Below are 14,781 nucleotides of genomic sequence, written 5' to 3'. Positions count from 1 at the left end.
AAAACCGGTTGAGAGGCTAGTCTCAATATTAAATAACGCAAAAGGAATATTTTGTCTAAATCCCAAATAGAATCATTTAAAAATTTTGCATAATAATAATTGATTAATGTTATTCCGCTCGAAGAAAAATACTTTTAGAAAAAGGTTTGCATCAAAGCGACGCCATATATTAAATTGCTTATGTAAAAATATTGAACGTTTTGCATTCAAATAAGTACCTACATTAATATTGAGCCTGTAGCGGTACCCGTAGCGAATAGTTAATATTTTCGATAAATCGATATATTTGTGCAGTCAATCTTTTGAGAGTGTTCCTTAGTGAGCCTTAGGGTACTTTTGGGCTAAATCAGTTATTAAAAAATGTGGCTTTGGCTGTGTGCTAATCAGCAACTTTTTGCTCAGATGACAAATGAGGTGCACAGTGCCAAATGCATTAAAAACTGAAACTTTGACAGACCGAATAAAGATTTCGACACTTGAGAATTGGAAGGTCAGAATTATCATTAGCTTATGAGGCTTGGTAAAATTTTGATACCTACAAATAGGAAAACGCGTGAAAAGAAAAAACTTGAATAAAAAAAGTGCGAATAAAACATGTAACAAAAAATCAAACAGGTGAATATTGTAGAAAATTTCACATATTATTTGGCGTAGCTCAATCAGAAATTTTTCACCAAATAGAAAGTTTGTACACCACATTTTTTCATAGAGTAAAATGTAACTTATTGGTACACAGCCAGTGTACTCAAATTGTAGTTTTAGCTGTGTGAAATTACAAGGAAAAATTCTCAAATTTTACAAATCAAAAACAAGAGCAATGGCTATATTTTTCAATACATCCAATTGTGTTCTCATGGCTTTCGCTTTCGTTTTTCTTTTCACCAATTTATACTTTGTTGTTTCCATTATTTATATTTCTGCGAAACAATATATGTATGATTACACATGACCAGTTGTCAAAATTTTACCTGGCCCCATAGGCTAGTGAAAATTATGACGCCCCAATTCACCACGATAAATGTCTCCTTCAGTCTGTCAAAACTTATCCTTTTATCCTATTTAGCACATGGCCCTTGTTTGACCTTTCAGAGCTCGCACAAAAATTTCGTTTCGATTACAGTTGGCTGGATTATACTCCATATGAAAAGGCCGTTTACTCTTGTTTAACTCATTCTTAACTTAACTAGCCAACTGCAAACGAAATGCTTCTTTGGTCCCTCTTCGTACTTCACGTTATCTGAAGCAGCTGATTCGATTATTGGAGTTTCTCTTCGACGCGGAAGTGCTATCGGAACTCAAATCGGATGACGCAAAAATATAAAGAAACATTTAAGACAGAGGCACCTTAGATTACTACAAAAATCCAAGTCACAGAGCTCATCTTTAAGAGAGTATTTATATAGTAATCCTAATATCTGGAGAATTCGAAAAATTTGCAAAATAATGAAAAAGATTCAAAATTGGTTGAAATCGACAATTGCCAATAATTTCAATCTACGTCACTTATGGAAATAATTTCGTATTTATTAAATTTGAAGTTTTGCATATCAAGACAGAATTAACATTCATCCAGGGTAGTGCTTATACCAATGTTTGTGAACAAGCTTTTTTATACTTAACCTGGTTCGGGTTCTGAACTACATTCCAAGTTTCAAGCTTGTAGCGTATCGGGAAGTTACTTAAATTTCAATTAAAATTGTCGTGCCAGCCAGCCTGTCAAGTTAAGCTAAATAAAACCGTTTGAAAAGAACACTTTTTGGGTATTTGGGTGACCGTCGGGCTGACAAAAGAACTAAGCTGTTGTTCAAATGAAAGTATCGAATTTCTTTATGGCTTCGATATTATTTTCCAATTACTAACCAAACGAGAATTTTTAATTGCGGAAGTGGGTAGAGGTGAAAAAATTAATTTATATTTTATAACTTAAAAACATTGCAATGGAGGAGATAGATATCAGCATGATGTTAAACGATGTTTTAGGTAAGTTAAGTGTAAAATTGGGAGATAAAATAACTATTTACTTTGGTTTGACCAACGCACGTTGTTTTGGAGATTCTGGTACACGCAGAAACATCCATACAATTATATCATGTTTTCTACTATCCATGGTACAAAAAAATTTGGTAACGTTTAACAAGACGGTGCACCACCTAATTTTTATCAAATCATCAAAGGTGGTATCAAAAGACGCGTCTCGACCTCCCTTTTTAGAATTTTAATTTTTATATCTGTCAAAAGATATTAGCAAAGAATCGGCCCAAATTTTCTTGTGGTTGTTTTTTGCCAGCTTTGTTGTACACACACACACACTAAAGTAAAAAGGTGTTCTGCGCGCATTTAGTTTTGATCTCAAAACCGGTGTCGGACCCACCCAGGGTTATTTTTTTAAATCGCGGCCGAAGCCCGCCAACGCAGACAGATCTTCTACGCAAAAAAACTATGGATCGGGCCCCATATATCGGACCCTCTCGGGGTCATTTTGCAGTTTTTTGTAAATAACTTCTAAAAATGTGACGCGTAGCATAACCTGATAAGTTTCAGTTGGTCTTATATATTATTATCAATAGAAATTTGATGCCTCCAACACTTTTATTTAATTGTGTGATCAACAGCCTAGATTAATTAGTGTGATGACTAGTATCTAGGACCTACCTAATTATTTTCCAGCTTTTAGTATTATTATTACTTAATGTAAATATTGTTTCCAATAAAACCGCTTAACTTAAAATTTTTTTTATCATTTTATTTTCAAGTTTTTAGTCTTTATTTAATTGCCTATTATTTCTCATTTAGTTCATTTAGTGACTCATTAATACAAGGACTCTTTTCTGACAATTCGTTACAATCTTTGTCCTCAATACATAATCCTTTCAAAGGCTTTACTCGACTGCGCCACGTATGTTTGTCCCTCCTCGAACTCCAAAGTATTTTGATGTCACTTCTACAGGACTGTATGTAATATTTGTTCCAAATATAAGTCAAATCGGACCCCAAATACGAGAATTCTTAATATATCAATCCTTGCGCCACTTGGTGGCGATTTTTGTCATATTGTAACGAATGTTAGCAGCACTGAGCGATGCTATCGTCTCTAACCCGATGCTAAGCAGTGACGTGAACGTGAATTCACATCCATAGATCAATCACTATGTATCTACATAAACGAAACAATAATTGCGTCTACACATATGTACAATGTACGTATACGAGCAGTGGAGAATCAATGCACAAACACATGCATATATCCCAGATACTCCTATAAGTATGCAATGAGAAAAACTATAAAATTGTGCAATTGTAGTTACAGCTGAGAAGTTTGAGAGCTGCTGGACTAGTAGATTCTGGAAGCGCCTAGAAGATGCGAAGGTTGAAATCAAAGAGTATAAAAGGCGGTAATTGTAGAGGCGCTGGAATTCAGTTTGATTTGAGTTGTCAAGCAGTTTTGACTAAGACGCTATCTAGCGAGCAAGAGCAGTATTATTTTGAATAGTAGAGTTTCATTTGAGCTATCAATCAGTTTGGTTATTAAGCAAGCTATTCGTTGCACAGTTTGAGTGTTATTGTGAAGTACTTTAATAAAGGCCATTTTGCATTATTACAAATTGGAGTTATTTTTTCAACAGTTTAGTGATTCGAACTTAGCAGATGATTGCAAATAAGAGGATTTGCAAGTAAATTCGTTACAATTGGTGTCAGAAAAGGAATTGTTGAATAAATTCCAGAGGGCAACAAGGACATGGTAAAGTTCAGTGAATTGAAGATCCAGCAACTGAAGAAGGAGTTGGAGAGCCGTGGATTGAATACAACCGGCATTAAACTCGAACTTCAGGCACGACTACGAGAGGCAATGGAATTAGAAGGAATTGACGTGGAAGAGTATGAATTTCATCTTGAAGGCGAGGAAACAACAAAAATGGAAGAGACAGTTACGCAGACAGTTACGAGCACAGACTTGAACATGATTTTGGCTGCAATATCTGCTCAAACATCGACAGTGGTTTCTCAACTGGAATCGCAAAAAACAGATATAATATCTCAACTGGCATCTCAACTACAAGAACAGAAAACGTGTATGTCATCACAGATGGAATCGCAGGAGAACCGTATAATATCCAAGATGGAAACACAATTAGAAGAACAGAAAAACACATGGCGGAACAAATTGCAGAACAATTAAAAGAACAAGAGGCACGCATAATATTACAGCTCGAATCACAAGAAGAGCGTATCTCAACAAAGCTGGAGGCACAGGAAACAAAATTCTCATCGCAGCTGGAGGCTGTTAGTAAAAGACAAAATAAAGTGGAGGCCGAGATGGATGCTTTGAAAGATCGGATTGAGGAGTTACAATTGAACCGTCCAATCACTTCAAAGTCTACTCTGAAGGTAAAATCCCCAACGTTTGATGGTTCTGTTCCATTCCAGGTATTTAAGCTCCAATTTGAGAAGACGTCGGCAGCGAACAACTGAAATGCTGAAGATAAAGTTGCAGTTCTGTTCGTGGCATTGAAAGGGCCAGCAGCCGAAATCCTACAGACGATTCCTGAAGGAGAGCGGAACAACTATGAAGCAGTGATGGCCGCTGTCGAGAGACGTTATGGAAGCGAGCATAGGAAACAGATATTCCAAATTGAGTTGCAAAACCGTCACCAAAGAGCTAATGGGGACTTTGCAGGAGTTTGCCTCGGATGTTGAAAAGTTGGCTCATCTTGCAAATGCGAACGCACCCGTGGAATACACCGAGAGGGTAAAAATCCAGAGTTTTATAAATGGCATACGGAACGTGGAAACGAAGCGAGCTACATTCGCAAACCCAAAGCTGACATTTCCTGAAACGGTATCACATGCATTGACTCAGGAAACGGCCTCAATATTGAGTAAACCAGCATACAAAGCTCATCGTGTGGAAGTGGAAAGACCAGATTGGGTAGACACAATTTTAGAAGCACTGAAGGGATCACAACAGAAAAATGCCGGAGTTATTAAATGTTTCAAGTGCGGCAACCCAGGTCATATTGCACGACATTGCAGCAGCGGTCGCAATAGCTCCAACAATGTGGGGGGCCGTAAACGCAGAGCTGAAGGAGATGAGCAAATCTCCAAGTCCACTCAATCGTTAAACTAAAGCGAGTCAGCCGCAAGGGGCGACAGCTGGCTCCCTCAATTGAATGCCCCATAATTTCTATCTCACAAATTGGAAGAAGGTCCAACAGTCTTACTGTCGGAGGACATGTGGATGGAAAGGAACGTTTACTGACTGTAGATACGGGTGCATCTCACTCCATAATTCGAGCGGATTTAGTCAACAAGAAGATAAGACCATTGCATGGAGCAAGATTGCGTACAGTCACTGGAGAAGACAGCACGGTTCTAGGAGAAGTATCATGTGAAGTCGCAATTGGGAATGTCACGGTAGTACACAATTTTATAGTGGCAGAAATTGTTTATGAAATCATAATTGGAGTGGACTTTTTAATCGACCAGGGCATCAAGATCGACATGCAAAGCAAGACGATGCGATATAAAAACATGGATGTACCACTTAATCTCAGCTACGAGAGAGGTTACAGCAGTAAACGAGTGCTGGTGGAAGAGAGTCATCAAATACCACCAAAATCAGAAGCAGTCATCTGGGCAAAGGTTGATGGAGATTTTGGGACAAACAAATTGTGGGTTGTCGAAGCAGCAAATAAATCAGCACTGAACATACTTGTAGGAAAAACACTGGATATGACAAAACAAGATGGACGTATTCCGGTAAGAGTACTCAATTAGTTCAAGTCACCACTCAAACTGACCAAAGGAGCTATTTTGGGAACATGCCAAGAGACCGAAGTAGCTATTAACTGTGAACAGCTCCAGGAACACGTTTCATCTAGTAATACTGATCTTTCAAACGACATCACGGCATGGACGCAAGGGCTAGAGGAAGCCTATCAGAGTAAGGCAAAACAATTGCTCCTAAAGTGCGCGAACATATTTGACCAGGATGGTTCCAAACCAGGCCGCACCAACGTTGTGAAACGTCAAATTGACACTGGAGATGCGAGGCCGATCCGTCAAGCTCCACGTGGTGTTCCACTGGCGAAGCGGGAAATGAGCGACAGCAGCGTCATCGAACCATCAGCTAGTCCATGGAGCTCACCGGTAGTATTTTAAAGAAGAAGGATGGAAAAATGAGGTTTTGCGTGGACTACCGGAAATTGAATGACGTTACGAAAAAGGATAGCTACCCATTGCCAAGAATTGACGACACTGGACTCGCTCTCTGGTACGAAATGGTTTTCCACACCGGACTTGAAAAGCGGGTACTGGCAAGTGGAGGCGAAGGAGGAAGACAAAGAGAAAACAGCCTTCAGCGTCGGAGATGGTCTTTGGCAATTTACAGTAATGCCCTTTGGACTATGTAATGCACCAGCTACTTTCGAGAGACTTATGGATCAGGTATTGAAAGGACTACATTGGAAAACATGCTTGGTGTACCTGGACGACATCATCGTATTGGGCAAGAACTTTGATGAACATCTTAAAAACTTAGATGAAGTTTTCCAGAGAATAGCTGGCGCTGGTCTGAAGTCCCAAAAAGTGTGCGCTGTTTAAAAATGAAGTAAATTATTTGGGTCACAAGGTAACGACAGAAGTTGTCCGTACAGCGAATGAAGAGATAGAGGCAGTAAAGGATTGGCCAAGACCACAGAATCTGCATGAATTGAGAAGTTTCCTTGGGCTGCGCACATATTAGCGTAGCCCATAGTCTCCACGAGCTAACAAGGAAAAATAAAGCTTTTGAATGGAAGAAGGAGCAAGAAGTAGCTTTCCAAACATTGAAAGACCGTTTGTGCACTGCCCCAATGTTGGCATATCCGATTCCAGGAGCAACGTTTATTCTAGATACAGATGCGAGCGGATATGCTATAGAAGGCGTTTTATCACAACTGGTCGATGGACAGGAGAAGGTAGTTGCATATTACAGCCGTTCAATTGGAAAACCAGGGAGGAACTATTGCGTTACACGGAGAGAGCTGTTGGCATTGGTTGAGTGCATTAAACATTTCCAAAAATACCTCTACGGCCAGCGATTCCGCGTCAGAACAGATCACGCAGCGTTGAAATGGCTTCTACAGTTCCGTAATCCGAAAGGACAATTGGCACGGTGGATGGAGCGACTACAAAGCTATGAATTTTCCATTGAGCATCGAAGGGTAGCACCCATGGAAATGCTTCTGCAATGTCACGAAGACCATGTAGTTTGGAATGCAAGAACTGTTCAAAGGCCGAGGCTAAAGAAGGCATTATATATGTCTGGCTAATGACTATAACATGTACAGATGAATGGGACAAGGAACAGCTAAGAAAGTGCCAGCTAGAAGATACAGATCTATCACGTGTTATGCAAGGGCTCGAACGAAACGAAGGACCAAACAGAGACGAGATGTCAGCAGAGAGTCCCATTGTGAAGTCATATTGGGCACAGTGGAACAGTTTAGAATTGATATCCGGTTGCCTTCATCGAGTATGGGAAAGTGAGGATGGTAAATGCAAGAAGAAACTGATAGTTGTTCCCAGAAAGAGAATTCCAGACGTGCTCAACGAGCTGCATAATGGTCCAAGTGGAGGTCATCTTGGAATCACGAAGACGCTCGAGAAAATTAAGCAGAAATTCTATTGGGTTTGTTGCCGTCAGTCGGTCACCAAGTGGATTGCCAACTGCGAGGTATGCAACAGAGCGAAAGGGCCCAAAACACGAAGTCATGGCCAGATGAAGCAGTATATTTCAGGTGCACCATTTGAAAGGATCGCTATGGATGTCGCAGGTCCATTTCCTACTAGCAACCGCGGAAACAAGTACGTACTGGTGGTTATGGATTATTTCAGTAAATGGCCAGAGGTATACCCAATCTCAAATCAAGAAGCAGGAACAGTAGCAGAAGTGGTTAAAAACGAATGGGTTGCAAGGTATGGTGTACCAATGGAGTTACATTCTGACCAAGGCAGGAATTTTGAATCAGCTGTGTCCCAAGAAATGTGTAAATCATTGGGCATTCGAAAAACACGGACAACCGCCTTGCATCCTCAGTCCGATGGAACGTTTCAATAGAACCTTGGAGGAGCATTTAAGGAAAGTAGTAGACAAGTACCATAAGGAGTGGGATACCCGCATACCATTATTCTTGATGGCTTACCGATCAGCAGTGCATGAGACAACGGGCCAAACCCCTGCAAAAGTAATTTTTGGCAATGACCTTCGACTGCCAGCTGATTTGTAGTATGGGATAGGTGCCGATGCGGAGAGGAATGTCAAGAAATCCACTGGTGTATTAGAAGAAGGGCTGAGAGAGATACACGATCTTGTAAGGCAAGGAGCAAAGATTATGAGTGACAAGATGAAAACGAGGTACGATAAGGCAATTAATTCGGAAGGGTTTCAGGAAGGAGATTTGGTGCTGCTATACAACCCACAACGAAAAAAAGGTTTGTCCCCGAAATTGCAGTGTAACTGGGAAGGCCCATACAAAGTTGTAAAACGGATCAACGATGTAGTGTACCGCATACAAACCATTGGCAAACCACGAACCAAAATGAAAATGGTTCATTTGGAGAGGCTAGCAGCGGTTAGATCGAGAGATTTGTCTGATCGGGACGATCAGACTTAGGTGGAGGGCAGTGTAACGAATGTTAGCAGCACTGAGCGATGCTTTCGTCTCTAAGCCAATGCTAAGCAGTGACGTGAATTCACATCCATAGATCAATCATTATGTATCTACATAAACGAAACAATAATTGCGTCTACACATATGTACCATGTACGTATACGAGCAGCGGAGAGTCAATGCACAAACACATGCATATATCTGAGATACTGCTATAAGTATGCAACGAGAAAAACTATAAAATTGTACAATTGTAGTTACAGCTGAGAAGTTTGAGAGCTGCTGGTATAAAAGGCGGTAATTGTAGAGGCGCTTGAATTCAGTTTGATTTGAGTTGTCAAGCAGTTTCGATTAAGACGCTATCTAGCGAGCAAGAGCAGTATTATTTTGAATAGTAGAGTTTCATTTGAGCTACCAATCAGTTTGGTTATTAAGCAAGCTATTCGTTGCACAGTTTGAGTGTTATTGTGAAGTACTTTAATAAAGACCATTTGCCATTATTACAAATTGGAGTTATTTATTCAACAGTTTAGTGATTCGAACTTAGCAGAGGATTGCAAATAAGAGGATTTGCAAGTAAATTCGTTACAATATGTAATAAATCGGACCCCAAATTCGATTTTTGTGAATATCTTGATCCTTGCGCCACCTAGCGGCGATTTTTTCATAGGTCTCTTCCTATTCTTGTATGTATTATGTGTTCTAAATATGAGCCAAATCGAACCATAAATACGATTTTTTTGAATATATCGATCCTTGCGCCACCTAGAGGCGACTTTTTTCATAGGTCGCTTTCTATTTATGTATGTATTATGTGTTCCAAATATGAACCAAATCGGACCACAAATACGATTTTTTTTAAATATTTCGATCCATGCGCCACCTGTCGGAGCTTTTTTTTCTTATTATTGCATTGTCATCGGGTTCTGAACGATATTCCAAGTTTCAATCTTGTAGCTTATCGGGAAGTTACTTAAATTTTAATTACAAACTAGGTGCCAGCCAGCCTGTCATGTCAAGCTAAATAAAACCGTTTAAAAAGAACACTTTTTGGGTATTTGGATAACCGTCGGGCTGGCAAAAGAACAAAGCTGTTGTTCAAATGAAAGTATCGAATTTCTTTATGGCTTCGATATTACTTTCCAATTACTAACCAAACAAGAATTTTTAATCGCGGAAGTGGGTAAAGGTGAAAAAATTCATTTATATTTTATAACTTAAAAACATTGCAATGGAGGAGATAGATATCAGCATGATGTTAGACGATATTTTACGTAAGTTAAGTCTAAAATTGAGAGATAAAGTAACTATTTACTTTGTTTTGACTAACGCACGTTGTTTTGGAGATTCTGGCACCGCAGAAACATCTATACAATTAAATCATGTTTTCTACTATCCATGGTACAAAAAGTAATGTTTTACAAGACGGTGCACCACCTAATTTTTATCAAAAATTATCAAAGGTGGTATCAAAAGACCCGTCTCGACCTCCGTTCTCAGAATCCGGAAGCAAAAATTAAATTTTTTTTTCTTATCAAAAGATATTAGCAAAAAATCGGTCCAAATTTTCATGTGGTTGTTGTTTTTTGCCAGCTTTGTTGTAAACACACACTAATGCAGAAAGGTGCTCTGCACGCATTTAGTTTTGATCCCCAAACCGGTGTCGGACCCACCCACGGTTATTTTTTTTAAATCGCGGCCGAAGGCCGCCAACGCAGAAAGGTCTTCTATGCAAAAAAACTACCATATATCGAACACTCTCGGGGTCATTTTACGGTTTTTTGTAAATAACTTTCGGCAGGAATAAAATTTTTGATTTCCACTTTCTGATTATTAAAACGGATGTCGAGACGCGTCTTTTGATGCCACTTTTGATATTTTTTGATAAAAATTAGGTGGTGCACCGTGTTGTAAAACGTTACCAAAAATTTTCACGAAGGTCTTACTTCTTTTATATTAGATTCGATTGGTGTTTTTATGCGAATTTCAGGACAAAATTGGGGTCTTGCAAAATACTTTTGGTAATTTTATACGACAGCAGGACACTGGTGATACGAGATACATCCAAAAATATCGAGAGAGGTGTCAAAAGATGCGTATTGACCTCGACGACAATTGTTGTAATTTTGATGCTTTTGTCGTACCCACAACAAATTTTTAACATAAGTGTTTTGCGCGGGTACAGTATTCGCCTCCAAACCGGTGTTGGACCCACCCAGGGTAATTTTTTATAAACGCGGCTGAAGGCCGCCAATGCAGAAAAGTGTTCTGCGCAAAAATACTATGGATCCCAACCCCGGTTTCGGAGCACTCTGGGACCATTTTTCGGGTTTTCTTAATATCTTTAGAACGAGCAAAAATTTTTATTTTCCGCTTATTAGTGTTGTCGAGGTCAATGCGCGCCTTTTGACACCTATCTCGATATTTTTGGACGCGTATTACCAGTGTCATGCTGTCATATAGAATTACCCAAAATACTTTTGAGTAACTTCCCTAAAAGCTAGAATTTTGAAACACACTTCAGTACCCGGTGACATTTTAAAATTAGTGGAAAACATTTACTAGCTGGCAAAGAATAGTGAAAACTCCAAAAGTTGTCACAACGAGCAAATTTTGCTTTCGAGTTTTAATCTATGTAACCGCTCAAGGAGAATTTTTATTTTCCCCTTATAAACGGGAAGTGTTTTCATTTGGACCTTTGTACTTCCCCAGATATTCAGAAAATCAATTTCGGGCATGCAGAAGTGTACCAAGGGCCTACCTATTACAGAAAGTCTTATTTATGGTTCGATTTGCTTAAATTCGGTACAGGTAGCTCTTTGACCATTTTAATATTTGAGAAACTCTCCATAAAATGGACCATGGACCCGCCTATTCCATATATGATGCGATTGAAATATATTACATTTGCATCTCTTTGACCAGCCATATATTTCGTAAATTTTGGGAGAGGGCCCGGGCCGACTTATTCTACAAAATTTTATTTTGATCCGATTTGCTGAGATTCGGTAAAAGGGTACTTTAAATGTTAAGAAAGTCAAAGAAGGTAGAAAACACCATCGAAACCTATCCAATTTGCCATGTTTTGCATGTTTCAGTGTACATTTGGACAGGTTTTCACCAAAATAATAAACTTCCTACGCGGGTTGTTTTGAAATATTGTATATTGTTTTGTAACATGGATTTTAGAAAACAATACAAATAAATAATTTTTTTATTGTACGGACGCACACTTTGAACATAAGCAAAATTTTAAATTACCGGTTTAGTGTAATTGATACAGAGGTCAAACGGCTACTTTTGATACCTCCCCCGACATTTTAAGACAAGGTTTAACAGTTCTGAACCAAAGTAAAGAAATACCACAAATTCAAACTCTTGCTAAAAACTATTTCTAATTTAATTAGGTGATGCTTCACTTGAAGATTTAATAGAGGCAAATTTAAGCGACCTTGATAACCGCTACACTAGAACCCAAGGTTCAATAAATACAAGAGAATCAATAATGAGGACTTTGAATGACCCGGAGCTGAATGCAAGTTTGGAAGACAATGAGTTGGAGACTAATGTCGCTAGTTGTTCATCTTTTGAAGCACAACTTCAACAAACCGTACCAATTACTGAATCCACCGAAAACGAGAACAGCCCGGTTTGGAATTTGACAGAAACATTTTTGACTGAAAATGAAGTCGATAATTCTTTTCCCATAGAGTTTCCTGTTGTTGCAGGTAATATGGACGATAAAGAGCTATGCGCAAAGAAAAGTACAAAAAAGAGTAAACTTAACTTTTGCTTTTTTTGTAAAAAAATGCAAACTGTCATTAGCCGTCATTTGGAAAATGTTCATAAAAACGAGTCCCCCGTAAAGAAGTTTACAGCTTTACCTAGAGGTATTCGTTAAATTTTTTACAAATTGTTTCAAAAATTTCAATAGATACATATGTAAATTTATACACTTATTATAGGTACTCAAATGAGCGTGAGCCTTGTACATTAACTTTGTTGACATAACGGCATAAACTAATCGAGACAAATATAGACTTCCATATATCATCGCTCCCATGGAAGACTAAGACGTTTCAATTTCCGTGGAAGACTAACACGGTTCGTGTACGCGTGGAAGACTAGCATAGTTCGTTCTTTACGTGGAAGACTAAGACATTTCAATTGTTCGCGTGGAACATAGTGTACAAGTACAAGTGTGTTGACTTATCTGTCAAGCATTCTGACAGGCACTCGCTGGATTCGGCATGACAGCGAATTCAAAATGGATACCATTACCGAATGCGCCGAATGATTGAAAAATTGAAAAAGTCGAGACGATTGGTAGACAAAAATGTTGTCGTTGAGATCAAAAATGCGACTCTAGACCTGAGATTTCCATCAGGTGAACGAGGCTGTTTGTAGTTTTGACGTTTATCGCTTAGTGAACACACTTGTATAGGTACACTATGGCGTGGAAGACTAACACTGTGGAAGATTAAATGCTGTTTAATTTCATTATCAATGCTGTGTATTTGCCTTAAAATGTTATATCACCTTGTACTATGTCATCTCTATGATAACTTGTAATCGATGTTTGTAAAAATAAATCGTTAATAAATAAATAAAAATAAAATAAATGTAAGGCGCTATAACCTCCGAAGAGATCTAAGGCCGAGCTTCTCTCGTTAATACCCTGAGGTTTTTTGCCATCGCTTTGTTCAAGTTGATATAAATACGTGCAACGGCAAAAAAGTCACGTTAGGTCACGCGAACAAATCGACACGTAAAAAACATCAGGAAATAAACTTGCTAAATCTAAAAGCCTGTTCATCCTGTGTGTCGATAGCGTGATACGCTTTATTTCCTGTTTTTACAAGTTTTCGTGGTTTGCAAACGTTTTTCATGTTCACGAGTTTTCACGGTTTGCAAACAAAAATTATATTTGCAAGTACCATTCGCCAGCAATAGCGTGTCATTAAATTTGCCATTTCAGGTTATGGTGAAATGCCTGCCACCACTTTACATACAAAGTGGCAGTATTGAATTTCAACAAGTGTCTTCAAAATATGATACCACGATCGCCTCCACGCCGGAGTAAACGTAATCAAGCAAATAATTCTGTGCCCACTACTTTTCCATCATCCAGCTTAGCGAAGATCACCGCCAAGTCCGCTAAAGCCACATCGAGTGCTCCTTCATTGAGTGTGTCGTCAAAAAGCGAAACAGCAAAGGCCGACAAAGGTACACCAATAGCTATAACTCTGTCGTTAGAAGCAATGCCATTTGTTACACAAGAGTCTAGTGTTCCGCCGTCCACTGGCCAGCCAGCTATCAGTCAGGCCACCGGCACCATACAGTTAACTACTGCGCCACCATGTAGTCAAGCGCCAGCTATTATGTCATTTTCGCCGTTGCAAGAAATCAGTACTCCACCAATTACTGCCACAACTATTGGTACTTTACTGACAACTGCTTCATCATCTGGTGTGCCATTCAACATTCCAATGACCAGTGCCGCATCTTCTAGCGCTCCGCCATCTGTCATCATGCCACTCGCCATTGGAACGACAACTTCCTCATCGTCTAGCGCTCCGCCGTTTGGTGACCTACTGCACAGTACGCCAGCATCATATGCTTTACCATTGAATACTACATCAGCCAACGTTCAGCAGTACACAACCATGCCAATGAATGTTCCAGCAGCCACTAACCTACAAGTGAACACATACAACCGAACCCACCAGGTAAGTGAGTTTATATCAAACCCTTTAAATGCCAATTTAATTTCTAGCAGCGCCACCTCAGTCGGGCTCACATCTGCTAACGTCGACCTCGCCAGCTTAGAACATGGCATTTCCAATGCTACAGCCACAACTTCAACCAACTATTCAGTTTCGTCACAGTTGAACGTACTTCACCAAATACAACAACAAATAAGCAAATTGGAGATGCAACTGCAAAATGCACATGCCAGAATATGCGAAAACGAACGCCAACGTTTCGCATTGGTAACGACACCGTCAAGGCCGCCATTATCATCGTTCACCCTACCCACATCTATTTATTCCCATGCAAATAGTATCAAGCCAGCCGTACCGCAGCCTCAAGTTAACGCAGTCGGCAATACCGAACGCGCCTGTGTAAA

At 39.4% G+C, this 14,781-nt stretch overlaps 1 protein-coding gene across 2 annotated transcripts; it reads left to right on the top strand.

Annotated features, from left to right (window-relative positions):
- Positions 1-1,897: 1,897 nt before the first annotated feature.
- LOC137235452 (uncharacterized) lies at positions 1,898-13,120 on the top strand. Of its 2 annotated transcripts, none has more exons than XM_067758457.1 (3): positions 1,898-1,980; positions 12,059-12,541; positions 12,617-13,120. In XM_067758457.1, exons 1-3 carry the CDS (start codon positions 1,938-1,940, stop codon positions 12,646-12,648), a joined length of 558 nt encoding a protein of 185 aa, XP_067614558.1. In that variant the 5' UTR covers positions 1,898-1,937; the 3' UTR covers positions 12,649-13,120. The 2 variants fall into 2 exon arrangements, with proteins under 2 accessions (XP_067614558.1, XP_067614557.1); XM_067758456.1 differs by lacking the exon at positions 1,898-1,980 and adding an exon at positions 9,816-9,925.
- Positions 13,121-14,781: the final 1,661 nt, after the last annotated feature.

Source organism: Eurosta solidaginis, chromosome X (assembly GCF_040869045.1).
Source record: "Eurosta solidaginis isolate ZX-2024a chromosome X, ASM4086904v1, whole genome shotgun sequence".
NCBI lineage: Eukaryota > Metazoa > Arthropoda > Insecta > Diptera > Tephritidae > Eurosta > Eurosta solidaginis.
Note: the sequence above shows the minus strand (reverse complement) of the source record. Positions and strands in the feature narration are given on the sequence as shown.